At 41.4% G+C, this 20,405-nt stretch overlaps 2 protein-coding genes across 2 annotated transcripts in view; one reads left to right on the forward strand and one right to left on the reverse strand.

The window, feature by feature from the left end:
* afap1l2 (actin filament associated protein 1-like 2) overlaps positions 1-20,405 on the reverse strand; it is a 41,027-nt gene that overhangs the window by 4,529 nt on the left and 16,093 nt on the right. The window contains exons 3-12 of the mRNA XM_039787881.1: positions 15,957-16,022; positions 13,740-13,831; positions 5,553-5,664; positions 3,918-4,138; positions 2,973-3,152; positions 2,784-2,870; positions 2,595-2,679; positions 2,389-2,493; positions 1,685-1,896; positions 437-582 (exon numbers count right to left, since the gene is read on the reverse strand). Coding sequence (XP_039643815.1) covers positions 437-582; positions 1,685-1,896; positions 2,389-2,493; positions 2,595-2,679; positions 2,784-2,870; positions 2,973-3,152; positions 3,918-4,138; positions 5,553-5,664; positions 13,740-13,831; positions 15,957-16,022 — 1,306 coding nt within the window. The remainder of the gene's footprint in view (positions 1-436; positions 583-1,684; positions 1,897-2,388; positions 2,494-2,594; positions 2,680-2,783; positions 2,871-2,972; positions 3,153-3,917; positions 4,139-5,552; positions 5,665-13,739; positions 13,832-15,956; positions 16,023-20,405) is intronic.
* LOC120550917 (kelch repeat and BTB domain-containing protein 13) lies at positions 11,125-13,343 on the forward strand. The gene has a single exon (XM_039787882.1). The coding sequence runs from the start codon at positions 11,261-11,263 to the stop codon at positions 12,776-12,778; it is 1,518 nt and encodes a 505-aa protein (XP_039643816.1). The 5' UTR covers positions 11,125-11,260; the 3' UTR covers positions 12,779-13,343.

Consider the following 20,405-nt stretch of genomic DNA (forward strand, 5'->3'; position numbering starts at 1 on the left):
ATTGCTGCAGCTCCTCTTTTCACCCTGTGTGTTGAGCTCTCTGTTTCAGCTACCGAGTGAGGCATCACACTTCTGTTCCATCTTTGTTGGGAGTCTCACATGCTCAGTAGCTAGGTAAGGACTACTAGCCAGTCAGAAGCAGAGTATGAGGGCGTGCCACGCTAGAAGCTAGGCGAGCATCATAACGTGTTACAAAGTGACGCACGTTTGTCACAGAAGTAAAGGCTGGACCTGGACTACAATAGAGCTGTTTGGAGCAGTTTGTGAACAGTGTTTTCTGTTGGAGATGGTAAGTCCCTTTGGGTGGACTTTGAGCTTTTTCACTTTGTAAACCTATAACATGCACAAAAAAGATATATGACACATAATAAAGGAAAGGGAGAAACCCAAAAAGCATAATATGAGCACTTTAAGTGGACAGACGTGAGGATCTTACTATAAGGAAGCTTTGGCAGCATTGACGATGCTGGAGATTCTCTCAGCGTTGACATAGTCGTACGTCAGCTCCTCGGGGTCCGTCTTGCTCCCCGTCTGTGACAGCAAGAGGCCCAGCCAGTGGCCCATGTCTGCAGACGTCTTAGCCTAAAAGAAGAAAGGAGATGGAAAATAAAGAGTGGATCAAAGTTCATTCAGTACATACCATGCACTTGCAACATCAAGAGTTTAAAACCAGCTCATGGTTTATGTTGCATGCCATCTGTCACTTTGTATTAATACAATTATTTCCAACGCATTTGTTCCCAGCAGTATTTCAATATGCAAAACCTTTTAAAGACTTGAAATGTCTAATATCCTCAACTGACCAGTTCTACTCATCTAAAAAGCAATAGCAATTTGCAGTTTGAGAACAGACAACTATTCAGTGTGACTGATACATATAAAACGGCTCTTTACAATAACCAGACTAAATTACACCCGTTTCATAAAGACGCACATGTTCACAGCCTATTATTATTTGGGGAGATTCAGGCAAGCAACAGAGGATGCTTTGGCACATACTTTATATGTGATAACCTTGTTGAATTTTGTTTTGTTTGTTTTGGTAAATACTTGACTGGGGAAGTTTCAATTTGTACATAAAAAACATAAAAAAACACCTATAAATGTATCAGAGACCTCAAGACTAAACATTGAATTCCATGACCAAATATGCACTGTAGCAGGGTGGTACTGCAAACCTAATGGAAAAGGGCGTAGCATTAGTCCCCAAAATCCCAGTACATCCACACCCTTCACACACACACACACACACACACATATGCACACAAACACGCAGACCACCCTTGTGTATATTACACATGCTAAGTTAGATGTCAGCAGAAAGTGATTTTCAAATGAGGACATGTTTGAGTTTCCTATAAGAAGCTGTACACCATTTCTCTTTTTGAGAGATGCTGACATTTGTTTTTTCTCCAAACATGTTAGATTTCTGGTTATTTCTCAGATTACCAGCAGCCCGTCCTCTCCTACAGAGTAACGCTGAAGTGAGCTCTCATCTGAGGCAAACGGGAAGACCGGAAACGCACAGTACTTGTAACCCACCAAACCACCCCCCAACCAACTGACACCCGTCACCGGGCGGTCAAAGACATCAGGGTGTCAAACCATTGTGCGTTAAAGTGTCAAACCGTTTATTCAGATCCAGCAATGTTGCAAAGCAGCAGAAAAGACAGTGGGTGTCTACCTCTAGGGTCGCCAGCTGTGTGCCGTCCATGTCGATCCTAAAGGAGTACAGGTGCTCGGGGCTGGGGTCTGTCAAAACACTGCAGCCCCCCAGGGTCACAGCTGGCTGGCTCACTTTGTTCTTGCCCTTGTCCTGGTAAAACCATAGCTGCCCGTTCTTTATAAGACACCAGCAGGTCCGCCATTGGCTGTTCACCAACACATTGAGGTAGCCTGATGGAGAAAAGAGGAGGTAACTTAATCGTGAGGTACCTGTGATGTTTATGTTAACCAAAACTAGTTCCATGGCCATTAGACCTTAACAATGGTTATCTATGTGTATTGTCATAAACTCATTGACTATTATTGGTTATTTTTTGTTGGCTGAAAATGATCAAATGTTCTGTGTCAAGTGTGTAGCTTTTTCGTTTAAAGCTATGAGGCTAATTCTCCAGATTAAATGTAAAGTGCTGAAGACCCCAGAGTTTTCTTATAAGAGTGTCTAATAACAATTTTTTAATCAGAAGGCTACATAAGGGAAAATATTGACATGTTTAGTCTGGTATAAAATAACTACACATAGAGACCTTCACCAGACGGCCCCCGCTGGCTCGAATACCAAGAAAGTAACTATGTCAAAGGATAGGAACCGCATCTGAGGGACAATCAGTACATGTTTTGGGATTTTATAATCTGGCCCAACATGTACAGTAGAGCTCTGCTCACCTGAGGTGTCCACACATTTCTCTTGGCTTTCCAACGAGGAGGTTTTCTTCTTGCCAATGTTCATGAGGTTGCTAAACTTCAAACCTGCACCACATTTTTTCTTCACTGTGGAGGGGAAGAGAACAGTTCTTGACATTTTCGTTCTAAGATACTCGCAGCTGGACAATATTTTGGACTGATTGAAATAACGCTAAGGAGTGACTCACCATCTTTGTTTTCGGGAGTCTCAGCATGGCTGTCAGTGCTGCTGCCGCTCTCTGAAGCCACTGAGTATCTCTCACTCAGTTCTCCCTGAAAGTTCAGATTTAACATTTTAGGTTATTTAGGAGGCATGTTCATCAGAGATACAAATTATGACAAAAACTCTAAAGTACAAAAGTTTGAAGCAAGTGTACCCTTGAACAAATGAGCCTTGGGGAGTCGGACACCGAGTGCTGGGAGTCACAGTTTTCAGCCGGCTTGGGACTGATCTCTTGAATCACCTAATGTACAAGAGGCTGATTAATGTCGACCGATTCCTTTTAATTAACATATGATAAAAACATAATTGTAAAACACAGCCCCACACGGTTTTTGAGTCTTACCCTCAGCCACTGCTCAGTCTGCTCCTTGCTCTGTAGGCCCAGCACGATGGCCTCCCCTCCCACCGGAATAATCTTCAGTTTGTGCTCTTTCCTCTTCAGCTGCTTCTCCTTGTAGACCACGCTGCATCCCAGCAGACTCACATCCAGCAGAGGCGTCTGCTCCTTGGAGCTCTTATAGCACTGAGAGAGGCAGAGGTAACACTGGACGTTATGATTGTACAAGTTCTGACTGCAGGCACCCGCTGGACAGTTTAACACGTACTGGCAGATACTATCCGTGTTGTTATTCCAAAAGAGAAGGGAAGTAACTAAGCCCAGGTAATGTTTATCAAGAAATTTAGTTACAGCAATACATACAAATAGGATACAGTTTGTTAATTAGTGAGGTTTAGAGGTATTTTGTTATTTTTAAGGCATATTTTTGACTCTGTTTTACCCTGCCTCTAGTCTTTATGCTAAGCTAGGCTAATCACCTCAGAGCTCCAGCTCTGTGCTTAAATCTGCATTAATTGAATTCTTGGACACTTGGGAACAATTATTTCCCAAAATGTTTTAATATTTATTAATGTCCCAGGTCCAGGCCACTGGTATTGTGCATTTAGGCTTGGCATGAGGGCCTTTCACATCATTCTAAGACCAAACGAGGAGAGAACCATAATACTGACTGTTCTACTACTACATTTGTCTAAAGGTTGATTTATCGGATTCATATTTTCCATTCTAAAAATAAGTGGCAAAACAAGGACAGCATGTGACAGCTAAGTCTCAGTGAGTTTTAAATATATTTTGAGGTTTTGCTTATTTTAGTCTTTTTCCATGTTGAGTTACAATGAACTGTAATAAGCAAACCACGTTTATAAAACCTTCTTTGGTCATGACCTTAATTCTTGTACACTAAACCTCAGCGGGGCTTTAATTCCGATTTTCACGTAATCTTCTACCTACCAGCAGGCGATGGTCTTTGATGACACACAGCTGTTTGGCCCACTGGCCCAGCCACTTCTTCCTCCACAGGAAGGCACAGATCTGAGCGTCCTTCATGAGCTCAATGGACGCCTCTGCTGACGGCCACTGGTGCTGTGCTGACGGTGACGGTGACTTTTCTCTGGTGATCACTTCCTCCTCATCGTAGGACTCGTACGAACTGCTAACTGCGTCCCCGTCATCTAGGAAACAAAAATCAGACACTGATAAGAAACTAAAACAAAGAGGTGGGGAGGGCATGAGTAGCAGCAACACACACTGTTAAATGAGCTTGAGGCTGACTTCTTGACCACGATGACCTTCTTCAATGGAAGAGGATTTCCTTGCAACAGGCAGGCTGCAAATGAGCTGTTAAAGTATTGATGAAAGATGGTGACAGGAAAAAGATACGATGAAAAGGAAAACAACAAATGGAGGAAAATGATGAGATGGGATTGATTGATGACTTTTGTAAGCAAGTCATGAAGTTGTTTCACTACATGCAAGACGCTTGGTCATGCTGGACAATGAGGGCTGAGGGCATGCTGACTGGCCCGTGCACATGCCTGCCATACATAAACACGCGCTTCCAGTGATAGAAGGGTAGCTACCCCTGTTGATAACAGCATAGACCACACTGTCAGAGCTCTGCACTCGCATCCAGGGCCCTGAGCGGAGGCCGAAACAGTCCAGATCTACACAACACCAAAAGAAACAAAGACAGAAGAAGAAGAAGAAGAAGAAGAAGAAGAAGGCAAGATAGGGAAAAATCCAAGGGAAAAGTGCCTTTAAAAATATTTATAGAAAAGATAAATATAAAAAAGTCAAATTAAACTGTGTAGGCCTAATGAACTTTTGGGGGTATATCATAAAATATCAAAACTTGCCTATAATTAAAAATATTGCTTATTGCTCATGATGAGGTTGTGTGAACAATAACATGCATCCTCTGGCCAATCCACGACTCCACGGCTGTCATATAATCATGTTTAACCAGTGCAGCAATTATGAAATACTACGGAAGGTATTCTAGCTTTCAGCAATGCACAAAAGTGTGTTGTGTCTTATTGTGTTATATATGAGCAATTAAGGTAACCTATTTACCACAGCCTCACATGCTACTGCGCCGTCACAGCAGAACAAAGCTTCACATAGAATGGGGTCATGGTGTCTCACAGCTTGTGTTTTTATCGCGGTGTACATGTTGCAGGGCATGAAACCGCTTTCTCAACACCAGACTCTGTTCTGATGAGAATATGTACGTAAGCAAGTGTCACTATTGTGTCTGGGTTTTTCTATCATGGTTAACATCTCAGAGGCTCTGGTTTTCTGAAGAACAAGAAACACAACAGAGCAGATGACTGTCCTGACAAATGATGCACGCAAGTCATTGGTTTGGGTCTGAAAATACAGCTACAATAGACGTGAAAAGGATATTCTTTTTTAAGCAGGGGTTCTGGTAATGGCCTCATGACGGTGAGCTTTTAGATACAGCATCCGTTGCAGGAGTAGTGTAGCAATCGAGATAATCTGGCAATCCTTCAGTTTGGCCTCACTGAGAGTATACCAAGATGTGTTCCTGTGAAACAGGTATGGGTGAGAAGAAAGAGTTCTTACCATTGAAAGCTTCCTCATAGGGCTGAGCCTCCTCGTAGTAACTCTCTGAAGTGTCTATACAGGCTGGAGCAGGGACTGCAGGTAAGGGGAACGGCTCCCGACCCACCACACCCTGACGGATAAAAGGAGGATGAGAGAGGGGTGAAGGGATTTAAGATTTGGCGTTTTTATCTATCAACTTAAGGGACATGGCAGCCTCCATATAAGTATGTTTAATGAATGCCCTGAAGAGGAAAATGTCCAGGTTAACAATGTGACGGCTCATAGGCCTCAAGACCTATTCCAAGTCGCTTTGGTTGCTGGGATCTGGGGATTGGCTAATATAGGACTGATGATTAACAACTGGATGAGTTGATTGCTCACATGTCCATGAATAGGAGTGCCTGGGCAGTCACTCGCTCTCTCTCCCTCACCAAGGTTGCTTGGTTTGTTTGGACTTTGGTTGAGTTACTTTTGCTCTCTTACATCACTACACCTTCACACATCTATACACTACACACGACTGATAAACTGATAGCACGTTTAACTTTGTTTATTTGAGTTCATTTAATTTAATTGAGCAAACGTGTGTTCTCCACCTTTTGTCATACCTTTGAGCCAGGTCATGACAACAACAATACACATTCACGCACATCCACACGCACATTATCAACATGTGTTCTTCGACCAGGCTGAACATGTGGCTAATTCAGCTGTCACTTCAGGAGTAAGTAGGGAATTCCTCATGTAACCAATCCTCGGCTGACCCTGTGCAATAAAGAGTTACATGTTTGCCTTCAGGGAGGAGTATATGTCTGTAAGCATGGAAAAAAGAGGGAGAGCATGTATTTTAATGTGTGTGTGTGTGTGTGTGTGTGTGTGTGTGTGTGTGTGTGTGTGTGTGCGTGTGTGTGTGTGTGTGTGTGTGTGTGTGCGTGTGCGTGTGCTTGCTTGCGTGCGTAGCGCAGTCTGGCTTCACTTCTGTCTTTCTTCATATCTCCTGTGTGGTAAAGACAGTCTGTCTGCCCCTTCCCATACTGCTGGAAACCACCAGACTCTCTGCTGTGTGTCTCAATTCATTTAGAATATCTCCATTACTTTTATGATCAGCTACATGATCCAAAGTAAATTTTTGGAGACATCTGTCATTACTTTTCTTATTTAGCTTTCCTTAAGTTGTGAATCTTGAAGTATTTCATTGAATACAACCTTTAAACCGTTAAACAAACTGTATGTTTGAATTCAGTTTGTCAAATATGAATGTAAAAAATGCAAAAGACTTGTTGGCATTTCTTAGCATGTAGGATGACATGCCATGAGCTAGACTATTAAACTTGAAGGTTTGTGTATCATCATCTATCACTTGGCAACAATTTTGCTGATCTTCATCTTGTAGGGTGTCATACATCCACACATCTGGTGCACAATTACTGCAAATTTTGGAGAAAACCACATCACACTCACTATAAAGGAATTTTTCAGGGATACAGTCAGTTATTTGGTAGATAAACACAGATTTACTCTCTGTGGAATTGTGAAATTGTGCACAATGGCTATTCTGCAGCCAGTCTTTAAACAGCTTACTTATCAAGTTCCAGTTTAAGTTTAGGTTTTACTTATGTTCCTGGTTTGCAGTTTATTTAAAGGTCACACTGGAATTACATCGTTAGGTGCTTATATTTGAAGGGAAAGTTTACCCCTAAATCAAAAATACATGTTTTTCCTCTTACCTGTAGTGCTATTTATCAATCTAGATGGTTTTGGTGTGAGTTTTGAAAATATTTGGTGTGAGTGTTGGAGATATCAGCCGTGCCTTCTCTCGAATATAATGGAACTAGATGGCCCCCGACTTGCTGTGCAATAGTAGTTCAATACTGCTAGTTCACCTGAGCTAGCTACCGCTACAGCTCAGCCATGGAGGATGCCATTAATGTTTACATCTTGTGCTGTCAGGAGCACAACCGAGTGGTGATGTGGTTGATGGGTGTAGCTCGGTAGAAAGAAAATAGTTCCTACATGAAACTACTTACCATCTGAGGGCTATTGCACAAAACCAGGATAAGGGATTAAGCCGGGATATTCCAGTTATCCTGGATTTATAAATTCTACTTTTATGCAATGGTCTGTGGATTATCTTGAGTAACTGGGTCATGATTTCTGGAAAGAAACATTGCTGTTAAATTTTTTGGCAGACATCCCTATGGTTGATATCTCCAACACTGGGCAACTCACACCAAAACAATCTAGATTGATAAATAGCACTACAGGTAAGAGGAAAAAAAATATGTATTTTTGATTTTGGGGGGGGGGACTGTCCCTCTTTGCACTGAAAGCTGACTTTCTGACTCATGCTGAAACAGTATGTTGAAACACAAACTTCCCACCAGTATGAATTTCTTCTTTATCTCCTCAACCTGTGACCACATGTCTCAAGCTATCACATATCCATGGCGGCAAGATGGGCGATATGCAAGTTTTGCCTTGGTACATACTACAACTAAGATGACATACCAGCTCTAAAAATTCCCAAGCTGCCAGTGAAGATTTAATCGGTGTATTCTTTCCAGTGTAAAGAGAAAAACAACATGAAGCAAAGAGATGAATGATGGAGAAAGATGTAATGTATACCTTCTTACATATTATTATGTAATATGATTTCAACTATTCTGTTAATGTGGCAAAGGCAAAACATGTAGGATAAGTCACCTAAGGACGCAGCAGTCACAGAAGTCTTGCTGGATTTACTTTTTAAGTTTTTCTGAAGTGAACTCTGTGAAACCCTACGAGTTGAATGACAAAAAAGCGATTTCTTAACTATGTCTAATGTTTCCTCCAGCCAATGATCTGAGCACGCTGTCTGTATTACTTCATATTCATTTTACTTCTCACCAAGGCTGTCACATTCTCTGCAAGATCATAGAAATATGAAATATAACCCTTAAGCAGAGGAGCTGCATATATCATGCAAACCATGCATGAGGGAGGCTGGCTCTGTGACTTCTGTGTATGAGTTGAACATCTTAAAGTATCTCATACGATTAGAGTTTGTTTAATCAAGGGTGGAAATCAGCTGGTCAAAACTGCTTCCCTTCAATGTTTGATACAGCAAAAGCTATTCCCTTCCTGTAATATGACTCTGAAATCAACTTTGGGAGTTTGATGATGTTTGGTGTGTAGCAATGCTTACTCTCTATAAAAGAAAAATGAATCAAATTAAAGACAAAAGAGGCAATAATATATTGTGTTGGTGGTATAGTGGTAATAACATTACTGGTTAAGTTTAGATTTACAGACCAACAAAATACTGAAAAAAAAATCTGGATAAAAATCATCATTTCTGATGTGGGCTGTCAGAGACAGTCAGATCCCAGTAAACTGGGAATTCCCTGCTTGTGAGCTCCTTTCCCACCATATCTTACACATTTCCAGTAATACATAGCAGATGCAATAATCTGTCATAATAACAGGCGTCATGTCACGGTAAGCATACAGTCACAGTGACAAATACTTGTTTTTCTGTTATTAGCCTATGCCAGAGAGTGCGGGAAAGGATCCACAAAGAAATGAGTGGGAGTATTATCACTGCGGTTTAACGAGAGTAACATCAGTTGGAGCTGTTGAAGATTTTTCATAATGCAAGTGTCAGCAAATACAAATGTAAGAATATAATATGACTTTGACAGGTTTCTCTTATCAAAATGATGCAATGCTGAGCAAATATAAATTTAAAAAAACATAATATGACCAAATAAACTGAGAAGGTTAAACTTATGTTCCTGGCTTGTCAAACATACTGTAGGTGTAACTAATTACTCATTTAGGTGTGCTAGTAGTTTTGTGCATAGTGGCTCAACAGTGAAGTCGAACAGAACCATCATTAATGATATCAGTTACACCGATAACAAGCCAGAATGTCTGTCATGGAAAAAGTCTATGACTACGACTGAGCCCTATAAATACTGTAAATAAGTTAGAAGGGACAACGCTTAATTGTTTTTATCAGACGCAGGCCTGGTGTATACAGAACAAGATGGATGATGCCACCAATCACAGAGGAACAGAATTAAGCCAATTTCACAATTATGGACATAAATAAGCCTTCGGATCAAGGGATCCAATAAAATATGTGTCACTGACTTTAATATATTACTTGCTGATTAGTCTCGAATTGCCAGACCTATCTCCACAGCACTGTGCTTGCTGATTAATATAAGTCGTTTTTTAATGATGAATTAGTTAAATTAAATGATAATCTATTAAAAACCTTGAAACAAAATCTCAACAAACAAGAGGGTATGTTGTGTCATTTTGTGGTTTTGATATGGCCAAAAACTAGACTTCATTTATTTGAATGACCATTAAAGAGAGTTTTGAGATTACATGACCCCAAAAGTAAGAGAAACAGCTACAAAGGAATTTCATAAGAAAAAGTGTTTCCTCTGAGAAAAGTACACGCACATAGACACACAACAGCACTTACAGTGTAAACTGCTCCACAGTGAAACAACAACAGCAGTTCAGGCATCTGTTGTTAATTAAAACAAAGAGCCAGGCATTCCAGAGCAGCAGCAACAGCCACCCGACTGCCCACCCACCCGTATCTCTATCTTCTTTCCTTTTCTCTCTCCGTTTCCCTCATCTCCAAAAAACTAAATTTGCCTGTTCTTTGAGCCAAGGTTAAAGAGGAGTATAGTGAGCCATTCCTCAGACCAGCTGGACTGATATTAAACCTAGAAGGGAAAAGAACATGCCGACAGGTGTGTGTGTGTGTGTGTGTGTGTGTGTGTGTGTGTGTGTCTGTAAGTGTATTTTTTTTTGTCCCAGAAGACTGCAATCACTCCAGCTCTCTAATAGTCACTTTAGCCCTTTCCTTTCACTTCTCACACACACATTCACACACATCCTCACCACAGAAACATTGGGTAGAAGGAGTGGATCGAGGAGTCAAAGCATAAATAACAAAGCAAAGACAGGGGCAGCGAAGGAGGAATAGGGGTGTGGTGGAGGGGCTTTGAGTAAAGAGTGGGAAAAAGAGCCCAAAAAACGAACAGTCAGAGCAACATGGAAAATCCCTGGTTCCCATGCCAAGAATCCGACACAGCAAAAGCACACACACACACACACACACACACACACACACACACACACACAGAGTGTATCCGAAAGCCTGCTGGGAGCTCAGAGCAGAGGAGAAGGTAGTGATAAAAATAATCGGCTTTGGACAGCTAGATTCAGGAGAACTCTCTTGGCCTCTGCTATCACTCCACCACTTGTAACATAGTATATTTTTGGTTAGAAACACTAAAATGAAACCTGTTCTAATTATATTTGAAGCCTGAATGAAAATAGGGAAAAAGCCAGTTGGGGAGGCAGAAACAAATTCTAAGGGGCAGTGCTGGCAGGTAATGTAATCATGAATAATTCAGCAAATACTTATGCTCACCAATTATATTGCGGCTATGATAATCGCCAGTTGCCGGCAGCCACAGTACCGCTTGGTGTGCATGTCAACAGTTTTCCTTTCCCTGCCTGGCTCTTGCGAGTGGCATAGCTGCTATCTATAGTACAACTCTATTTTCAGACCATGCAGACAGGGCGCAATGGAAGTCTCACCAACCTTTATTTACCGTCCAGTTCTGCGGAAAAAGTGGCGAAACAGTCGAGATACACGCTGCGTTGTCACTTGAGAGCCTGATTTAGGAAGAGAACAGACTTGGGTTTAAGAGATCATGGAAGTGCCTGAAGGCCTGGGAGTCAACCCGGATATTCGTGCAGAGAATGTGACCCTTGATCTGGAGGATAGAGAGCACCAGACGGGCTGGGTGAGAGTGAGGGTGGAGGAGAGCTGGTTCACTGTGGAGCGGGCCTTGCTCGTGAGATACAGCAACTACTTCTCTGCCCTCTTTCACTCTGGGATGACGGAATGTCACCAGGACGAGCTCTACCTGAAGGGAGGAGTGCATGCAAGGGGTTTCCTCATTGCCCTTGGTGTCTGCAGGGGAGAGGTCCCTGCTATCAGTGACCCAGATGAGCTTGTAGAAGCTGTAGAGTGTGCTGCATTCCTGCAGGTTGCATGTTTGGTGCAGCACCTTTGTGACATTATTGACTCAGACAACTGCCTCTTGCTTTACCATGCAGCCTCCATCTTCGGGGTGCATGCACTCTTTCACAATGCTGCTCTTTTCCTTCGTGACGCTTTTGATGATTTGAAGGATGCAGCAGAGAGTTTGATTCCTGAAGACCTTCTTCAATATTCTCAATCATTGTCTCCTGCTTCTTATATTGCTTTAGGCACACACTCTCCTTCAATGGAACTGCTACAGGACTCCTTTAGGGTTGTTTGCTACCTTGATGAAAAAGAGGGAGATTGGAAGCATCTGACAAACCTCCCAACTCTCTGTAGCACCTCCATGGCTGGAGTGGCAGTGCTTGACAATCGATTGTACATCGTGGGGGGAGTTTACGGTTACGGTAAGGACACAGTGGACAGCAGCTTCTGCTACAACCCTGAGTCAGGGGTTTGGACTGTTCTTCCAGGTCCCCAGCAACTAAGATATGACTTCACCCTGCTAGGGTATGAGGGCAGACTCTACGCCATTGGCGGCGAATTCCAAAAACGGACAATTTCCACAGCAGAGAGTTACAACGTTGAGAAAGGGGAGTGGACATTTATACAACATGCACCAAGACCTGTACTATCTGCAGCATGTGCTGTTGCAAGACGGCGGATGTTTGTTTGCTTCTGGATACCACCAGACACCACAGACATATATGAATACATACAAGTGAAAGACGAGTGGAAACTTGCAACCACCATGATCAAACCTCAAAGCTATGGTCACTGCATGGTAGCCCACAGAGATAATTTATATGTGATGCGCAATGGGCCGTGTGACGACTTCCTGCGCTGTCTAATGGACAGCTACAACATCACGACAGGCCAGTGGACAGCCATGCCCGGACACTACATCAACAGCAAGGGGGCGCTGTTCTCTGCAGTGATAAGGGGGGACTCTGTGTTCACTGTGAAACACATGCTAACTCTTGAATACACCATCACGGGAGATGGATGGAAGCCCCGCAGGCAGATGAAGGGGTTTCCAAAAAGTGGTTCACTGTGGACGTGTTTACTCAGGCTTCCCAAGACAGGACCCGTTATACCACAGCTGGATGCAGATGGGGAGGACGAAGAGATGTCTTTGCCAGACACATCTGAAGGATTTGTGGAAGCTGTACCGCAACTGTGAAATTACTGCAAAACTGAAAAACAATGTTTTGCTTTTAGGAGTTTCTGAAAGTCTGAGATTTATCTCATACTAGACGATTCTGATTGCATAGTGACACAAATGTTCTTCGTTTCAATGCACTAACACTGCACACACACACATGCTGACACTACACATTTGTTCTGATTAGCAACAGCTGCTACAGTAGTTTATTTTAGGGGAGGCCACTGTGCATGCGTGTGTGTGTGTGTGTGTGTGTGTGTGTGTGTGTGTGTGTGTGTGTGTGTGTGTGTGTGTGTGTGTGTGTGTGTGTGTGTGTGTGTGTGTGTGTGTGTGTGTGTGTGTGTGTGTTTGTGTGCAAAGTTCAAAGGCACTGACGGGATGTTCTAAACCTCTCATTCTCTACGTTTTTCCTGAAGTCACACTGGGCCAATTCAGGAGCCACCGGCCTCCCAGTCGACATAAAACACACCACAGCTCTCACACACACACACTCTTGGATACTCACTTTCCCAGGTTTGCTGCCCCCATGAGTGATTATAATACCTTTCTGTGGGAGAATACATTACACATAGCCTCAAGCTTGTGACTCTGAGGGTTGTGGGAAATGTTTTTGGCTTGTATGACCACAGACTGCATTTGTTTTGGTATATAAAAACCCATGGAATTCTCTGGCAACATGTGATATCAATCCATAGTACTTTATTTTAAATACTTTGGTGCTTACTATGGATAGTAATGTTCTTAATGTAACAAAAGACCAAAATAATGCCAATTACATTTAAGGTTAAAATTTGTCTTTGGGCTCCTTTGGTATACTTTTGAAAATCATGATTTCCTCTGAACTTTCCCATGTACTTTGTTGAGTTCAGCAGTCCTACTGGGGTCAACTACACCATTACCATTCCCACCACAGTGGCAGTGGCTCAAAAAAACAAATAATTTCACATGTTAATCCACTCTGATGCAATAAAGCACTTACTGCTCTGGGAGGCGGCAGGTCGGGAAGGCTCTTCTGTGGGACAGGGACATATTTAGCTGCTTTTCCATTGAGCAGGGCATCTGATCTGTCATCTAGGTCATGAAAGTACAAAGAGGGAGGTCAGCGAATAACAGAAATGTATATTGGCTGTTTTGAAATGAATGTACAGGAATTTTTGGGATAAATGAAACAACTGGTGAGTCAAAATTCTGTCAATTTTTTTATTCAGCACTATTTCCAGACGTCCAGATGCGACATAGATATAACATGTTAATCATTAAGCTTCAGAGGTGCTGTTAAGCAGATTTTGTTGAAAGTCAGGAAAGTTTCCCCTGCTGTCAATCTGTATGCTACGCTAAGCTGGTTTAGACTGTAGCTCAGACCCCCAGGTTGGGATGATATCTCTGCCAATACCATTGTCTAGGCCACTACTACTTCCTCTTTCCTCAGACCTTTCACCTAGTTTCTACTTGAATACTGATATGAGCATCAACATTTTCAGATATGCGTTTAACTGTATTTTTTATTCAAAATGTTTTACACTAACATTTAAGTCCAAAATGTTTTTCTCTTGCACTTCATCTGAAAGAGATAGTTTAGGTTTACCAAACAATCAATTTTTTATTTCAATTCAGTTCAATTCAATTCAATTTTATTTATAGTATCAAATCATAACAAGAGTTATCTCGAGACACTTTACAGATAGAGTAGGTCTAGACCACACTCTATAATTTACAAAGCCCCAACAATTCCAGTAATTCCCCCAAGAGCAAGCATTAGTAGTGGCTGTTGCGACAGTGGCGAGGAAAAACTCCCTTTTAGGAAGAAACCTCGGCAGACCCAGACTCTTGGTAAGCGGTGTCTCACAGGGCCGGTTGGGGGTGTGAATTCAATGATTTCAGTAAGAACTTTCAATTCTCTCACATCGTCCCCCACTTTCTTTCAGTGTCTGTGAGAGAAGAACGTGTGGCTTTGCTAGCGTCACTGTTGAAAATATGTGTGTTAAGTCTGGTGGTCGAGGAAACCACATTCTTCAACACTGTCCAAACAAAACAGGTCAGTCTCAGCTCTGAAGAAAGATACAGGAAATGGTGGTTAAGAGCAGGGGTGGGGGTGGACACAGTGCTGCTTGTGGCAGCTTATGCTCATATCTGCTATTCACTTGAATCATGTCAAATTAAGGAGTATAAAACATAACAAGTATGCACTGGTGTTTGACTGAATTGACCGAAAGTTTAGTTCCAGGTTGCATACCATTTCACAACAAACATCCTGCAGCTAAATTTGAAACGATTAGATGGACTCGTAAAACGATGAACATAAAAAGTGACAAATTAAACATGTACTTAGATATTTCAAGTATCATATACTTAGATAGAAAGTCAAGGAGCTTTGCCACAGAACTATTTTAATATTTTGGGGTTGAATTCTGTGAACTATGATGACTGATTTGAAAATATGGCCCTAACCTACACCATAATTTAATGAAAATGTAATGCGACCTTAATGGATTAATGTCTGCTACTAAGAGTCGACAACCATGCTGCTCTGTGAGGCTGTACTTTGGCAAAGCGTTGCTTTGCGCTAAATGCTAACATCGGCATGCTCACAATGACAATGCTAACATGCTAAAAATGTAGCAGGCATAACATGTTCACCCTCTTATTTTGGTGTGTTAGCATGCTAACATTTGCTAATTAACAGCACCAAACAAAATACAGCTGAGGCTGATGGGGTTACATTATGACCTGCTGGTGGCGCAAGATGAAGATAAGGGATCGCCAGTCATTAGGATTCACCGTGTCTGCACCATGAATATCTGTAGGCCTACTAAAATGTATGGCAATCCATCCAACAAGCTGTTGAGACAAAGACAAAAATCTCAACGCCATGTTGGCACTAGAGAAAAAGTCAGAGGATCACCAAAGTCACACATACATGTCCTCTGGAGAACATTAATTTGTGTATAAAATGTCATGGCAATCCATGCGACAGTAGTTGAATTATTTCAGTCTGGAACAAAGTAGCGGTCCGACAGAGCCACGTCACTACCAAGGCTAAAAAAACTATATTGTGACAGTATCCCTCGTTTTCAATAGGAAAGATAAAATCCTTTTCTTTATAGATTATATTTCAGCTACTTTTCAGAAGAAGAAAAGAAAATCATCACCCAGTATCAGTGTCACACTTTGTAGAGGAACCTTTTGAAACTCACACCTTTGCCGCCTTTGTCCTTCCCAGTAACAATGACTTTGTTCATGTAGATATACTCCTCATCAGCACCTGCATGAAAACAGTAAGTGTTGGTGGTTAACAGCTGACATCAACATACTGCTGGAAATTTTCATTGTGGCTAGTTACCACAAACACTAACATTGTGTTAAACTGAAGAAACTAGAAGAAGCCATTTGAATACCAATCGACAAAACACCAGACAAATATGTACCATAGTGATACATGCATGTTTTGCATCTGTGGTAAACAGTTACAGTATTCTTACAAATTTACTTACAAAATTTGATAATGATAATAAAAGAAGGAAGGTGACTGGGTGGAGAATGAATGGAACTGTCCAAAGTAACCCATGCACAGTTAATCTACAGGACAGAGGTCCATGCATGCTTCTCCAACCTAGGAATCATTACATTGTAGATTTAATCATTGACTCCAAGAGCCCTCTGGATTTCATTGTAAAAAGTTGCCCACTTATTAGTACAGTATAGGTGGGCAACTTTTTCAGGCTAGTGCATTGTTGCAAAGACTCAGGTTTGTTCACTCCTCCTATATTGTTATTAGTTGCACTATAGTGAATAGCCTTGAGATAGACCTCTCAGTATAATGTGCACAAAGTAACTTAAAGCTATAGTGTGTAGTTTCTGTCGCCCCCATGAGGAATTCTAAGTAATGACAACAACTCTGTCGGCGCGTCCACATGATACAAGCCTTACGTGATCGCGCACGCGCACCCACCCCTCCTCGATGCAGTTGCTAGCAGCTAAGGAGGACACGGAGGATTAAAAAACATGACGGACTCTTCAGAAGAGGTTTATCTTCACTCAAGTTTCTGCGCGGGAAAGTCACCGGACGCAACAATCTTCTGAACATAGCGATACTGATAAATACAGAAGGAGTTGTGTAGAGCTGATAGTCTTAATTAGCTTTGCATCAACTCATTTGGCAATGGCTTGAATGTAACGGACGTTTATTAATATCAAAAAGTTACGCACTAAAGCTGTATACATAACGTATATGTAAAAAGAGCATGCATATTTCTTGTAGCGCTGATGAAAAAAATCTGGCTCCACCTTAGTGCCAAACAAACTTTAAGCATATTTGTCAAAAGTCCAAGATTAAAAGGGGGAACTTGACCCAAACAAGTGGCCTATTGTGTGGACAGATGGGCCCATTATTGACACCCACTCTCACCGTGACTGGCATTCATCGGACATTAGTCAGAAAACTCCTTGCCTGCACAGATAGAGCACTGTGTCAATTCTATCCTTGAAGGTTTGAAGCTCATACAGCTAATATACAGTACACGATGAAGCTCCTGAACTTGGTCCATCTGCTAAGACCAGTCCAAAAGAGTTTGTATAACCAAAAGTATGACTGTGGTTTAGTTTTAAATCATACTTTATGATTACCACTCAATATCTGCAGGAATTTATATCCACAAACAAGAATTAGGACAACAGTTTATTTCTATGCAATCTGTTTTTAGTTGTATAGGCATAAAAAGCCAGAAAGCCAGAAAGAGTAGTATTTGATTAAAGTGAAAATAAGAAAACAATAAAATATAATGTAGTTTCCTGTGACAACAAAAGAAGCACAGGAAATGCTTCACATGGTGAGAGGAGTTAAACATAGAGACTGAACTTGACTTCTCTTTGCATTCAAACGTAAATATTTACGGGTCAGTGTGAGTAATGGTCTCATTTGGTCAATAAGTGGAGATGATGAAACCTCATGTCATACGCTAATGCTGAACTCAGCTGAGTGAGAAAAGGGCTGTGTTTGGTTGAACGTTGTTTTCTAGCATGGTGTAGTAATTACAAGACGACGAAGACATCGCCATAAAATTGCCACATAAACAGTTTGAATGAATGTCTTTTCTCAAGCAATAAACCCTGCGGTTTCAGCCTAGCAGGCTCCAGCTGGTTACTATAACCTGTTATGGGAATTAGTTCTGGAGTTTCAAGGAAAGTCATTGAATTAAATATTTTAGCTGACTTGAGATTATACCCTGAGAGGAAATCAAACAAAACTCTAACCTTGGGTGATACTCTGGAGAAGCTTTCTCCTTTGAAATAGATATTGCGAGGTGAAACCAAACAACAGCAGATACAAACTATGTTTTGCCTGTACAGTGAAAACAGATTTTCGGGGAACAGAGTTGAACTGCTATTAATAAGCTGCTGCTCAAAGGAAGTGAGAGTCCCCAGAGGATAAAAGTAGCTTCGGAAAAATGATACAGCTTGGAGCCAGGAGAGGAAGTACAGAGAGACGAGTCCAGGACCTGAACATGGAAAAGCATGACTGCTGTGTGTGTGTGTGTGTGTGTGTGTGTGTGTGTGTGTGTGTGTGTGTGTGTGTGTGTGTGTGTGTGTGTGTGTGTGTGTGTGTGTGTGTGTGTGTGTTGGTGGGGAGTTGTGTGTGAGAGACAGAGAAAGACAAAGAAGGAGTAGTAGCACAACTTATGTTGGCTTTTTCAATCCAAAAATGAATGTAAAAGAAATGGCCAGAAAATTGTTATAAAGATCAGCATAAAGATGTCTGTTTTTAATAGTTCACAACTTTTCCCTACATGACACAGAGTTAAGATTTCTGAAGGAGCAGCAGTTTGTCATTTATTATTCCCAATTAATCACACACCTAGGGACTGAGGCTTGTGTGGCACTGGTTCACATCATAACTTACTGACTTCCAGGCGCCATAAATCACATCATCAGCACCGCCAGCAGTTGCCACATTTTCATGTTGAGTGTCAGAGCCAGTGAGCAAGAACAACAAACTTGTCTTTAGCTGTTTGACAGGATATGTTAACGACCCATGCATCATTTTATGATGAAGCAAGAGGCACTTTGATTATATTTTGCTTGTAAGCGTAAAAATAATAACCTCAAACATCCACAACGTGAAAAAAATGTGATAATTTTGCAAGGAAAGTAGAAATGCAGGCAAAGTATTTAATTCAGCCGCAACAGTGTGGTTTTTAGCCACAAAAATGGGATAAAAGACCCCAAATGTATTTGTTAATAGAAGCCTGCAAGAGTATAATTATTACATGGTGGTTACTCAGAGTTTATACTAGCAACATAATACCAGAGTGGGTTGCTTGATAGTCAACAATTTAAGCCCACTGAATTGTGGGAAACGCAGGGTATGACCACATCCTACATAAGGTGCTTTGCATAAAGGTAGATTAACTTCTAGTGACCCATATTTAAAGATTTGTGGTTAAACCTCAACTAATGTAACTGTCATGTAATGCCAAATACCACAACATTAAGAAATATAAATAAGGAACACTGAGGAAATGTTTGAGACAATTTATTTTAATTATTTTACAAATGACCAAGCTCGTTGGAAATTACCATCATCTTTCCCCCTATGTACCAAGACTAACAGGGTTGACCTTTTAAATGAACCTGCCTTAATTAGTAAAAAGTGTTTTAGTATCTTATATTTCTTGGAGCTGGAAGTCTACAGCGACTGTTAGACATTCAGCAGCCTTCGTGGGAGGTAAATGACAACTCATGAATGATGGTCTTACAGTAAAGACCAACAAGGAAAATCCACTGTGGTTTATGCAATCAAACAACATTTTGGGCTAGAAATACAAATCTTTTCTCAGTTCCCGTGTTATTATTTTTATTTCTAATTCTGGGGTATTTGCAATACAGTTACAGTGCCTTGCGAAAGTATTCGGCCCCCTTGAACGTTTCGACCTTTTGCCACATTTCAGGCCTCAAACATAAAGATATAAAACTGTAATTTTTTGTGAAGAATCAACAACAAGTGGGTCCCAATTATGAAGTGGAACGAAATTCATTGGCTATTTCAAACTTTTTTAACAAATAAAAAACTGAAAAAGTGGGCGTGCAAAATTATTCAGCCCCTTTACTTTCAGTGCAGCAAACTCTCTCCAGAAGTTCAGTGAGGATCTCTGAATGATCCAATGTTGACCTAAATGACTAATGATGATAAATAGAATCCAGGTGTGTGTAATCAAGTCTCCGTATTAATGCACCTGCTCTGTGATAGTCTCAGAGGTCCGTGTAAAGCGCAGAGAGCATCATGAAGAACAAGGAACACACCAGGCAGGTCCGAGATACTGTTGTGGAGAAGTTTAAAGCCGGATTTGGATACAAAAAGATTTCCCAAGCTTTAAACATCCCAAGGAGCACTGTGCAAGCGATAATATTGAAATGGAAGGAGTATCAGACCACTGCAAATCTACGAAGACCCGGCCGTCCCTCTAAACTTTCAGCTCATACAATGAGAAGACTGATCAGAGATGCAGCCAAGAGGCCCATGATCACTCTGGATGAACTGCAGAGATCTACAGCTGAGCTGGGAGACTCTGTCCATAGGACAACAATCAGTCGTATACTGCACAAATCTGGCCTTTATGGAAGAGTGGCAAGAAGAAAGCCATTTCTTAAA

This window comes from Perca fluviatilis, chromosome 21, assembly GCF_010015445.1.
Source record: "Perca fluviatilis chromosome 21, GENO_Pfluv_1.0, whole genome shotgun sequence".
Lineage (NCBI taxonomy): Eukaryota > Metazoa > Chordata > Actinopteri > Perciformes > Percidae > Perca > Perca fluviatilis.

Bases quoted from the DNA above. Each gene is read 5' to 3' on its own strand.
- LOC120550917 (XM_039787882.1), top strand. From the start codon at position 11,261: ATGGAAGTGCCTGAAGGCCTGGGAGTCAACCCGGATATTCGTGCAGAG.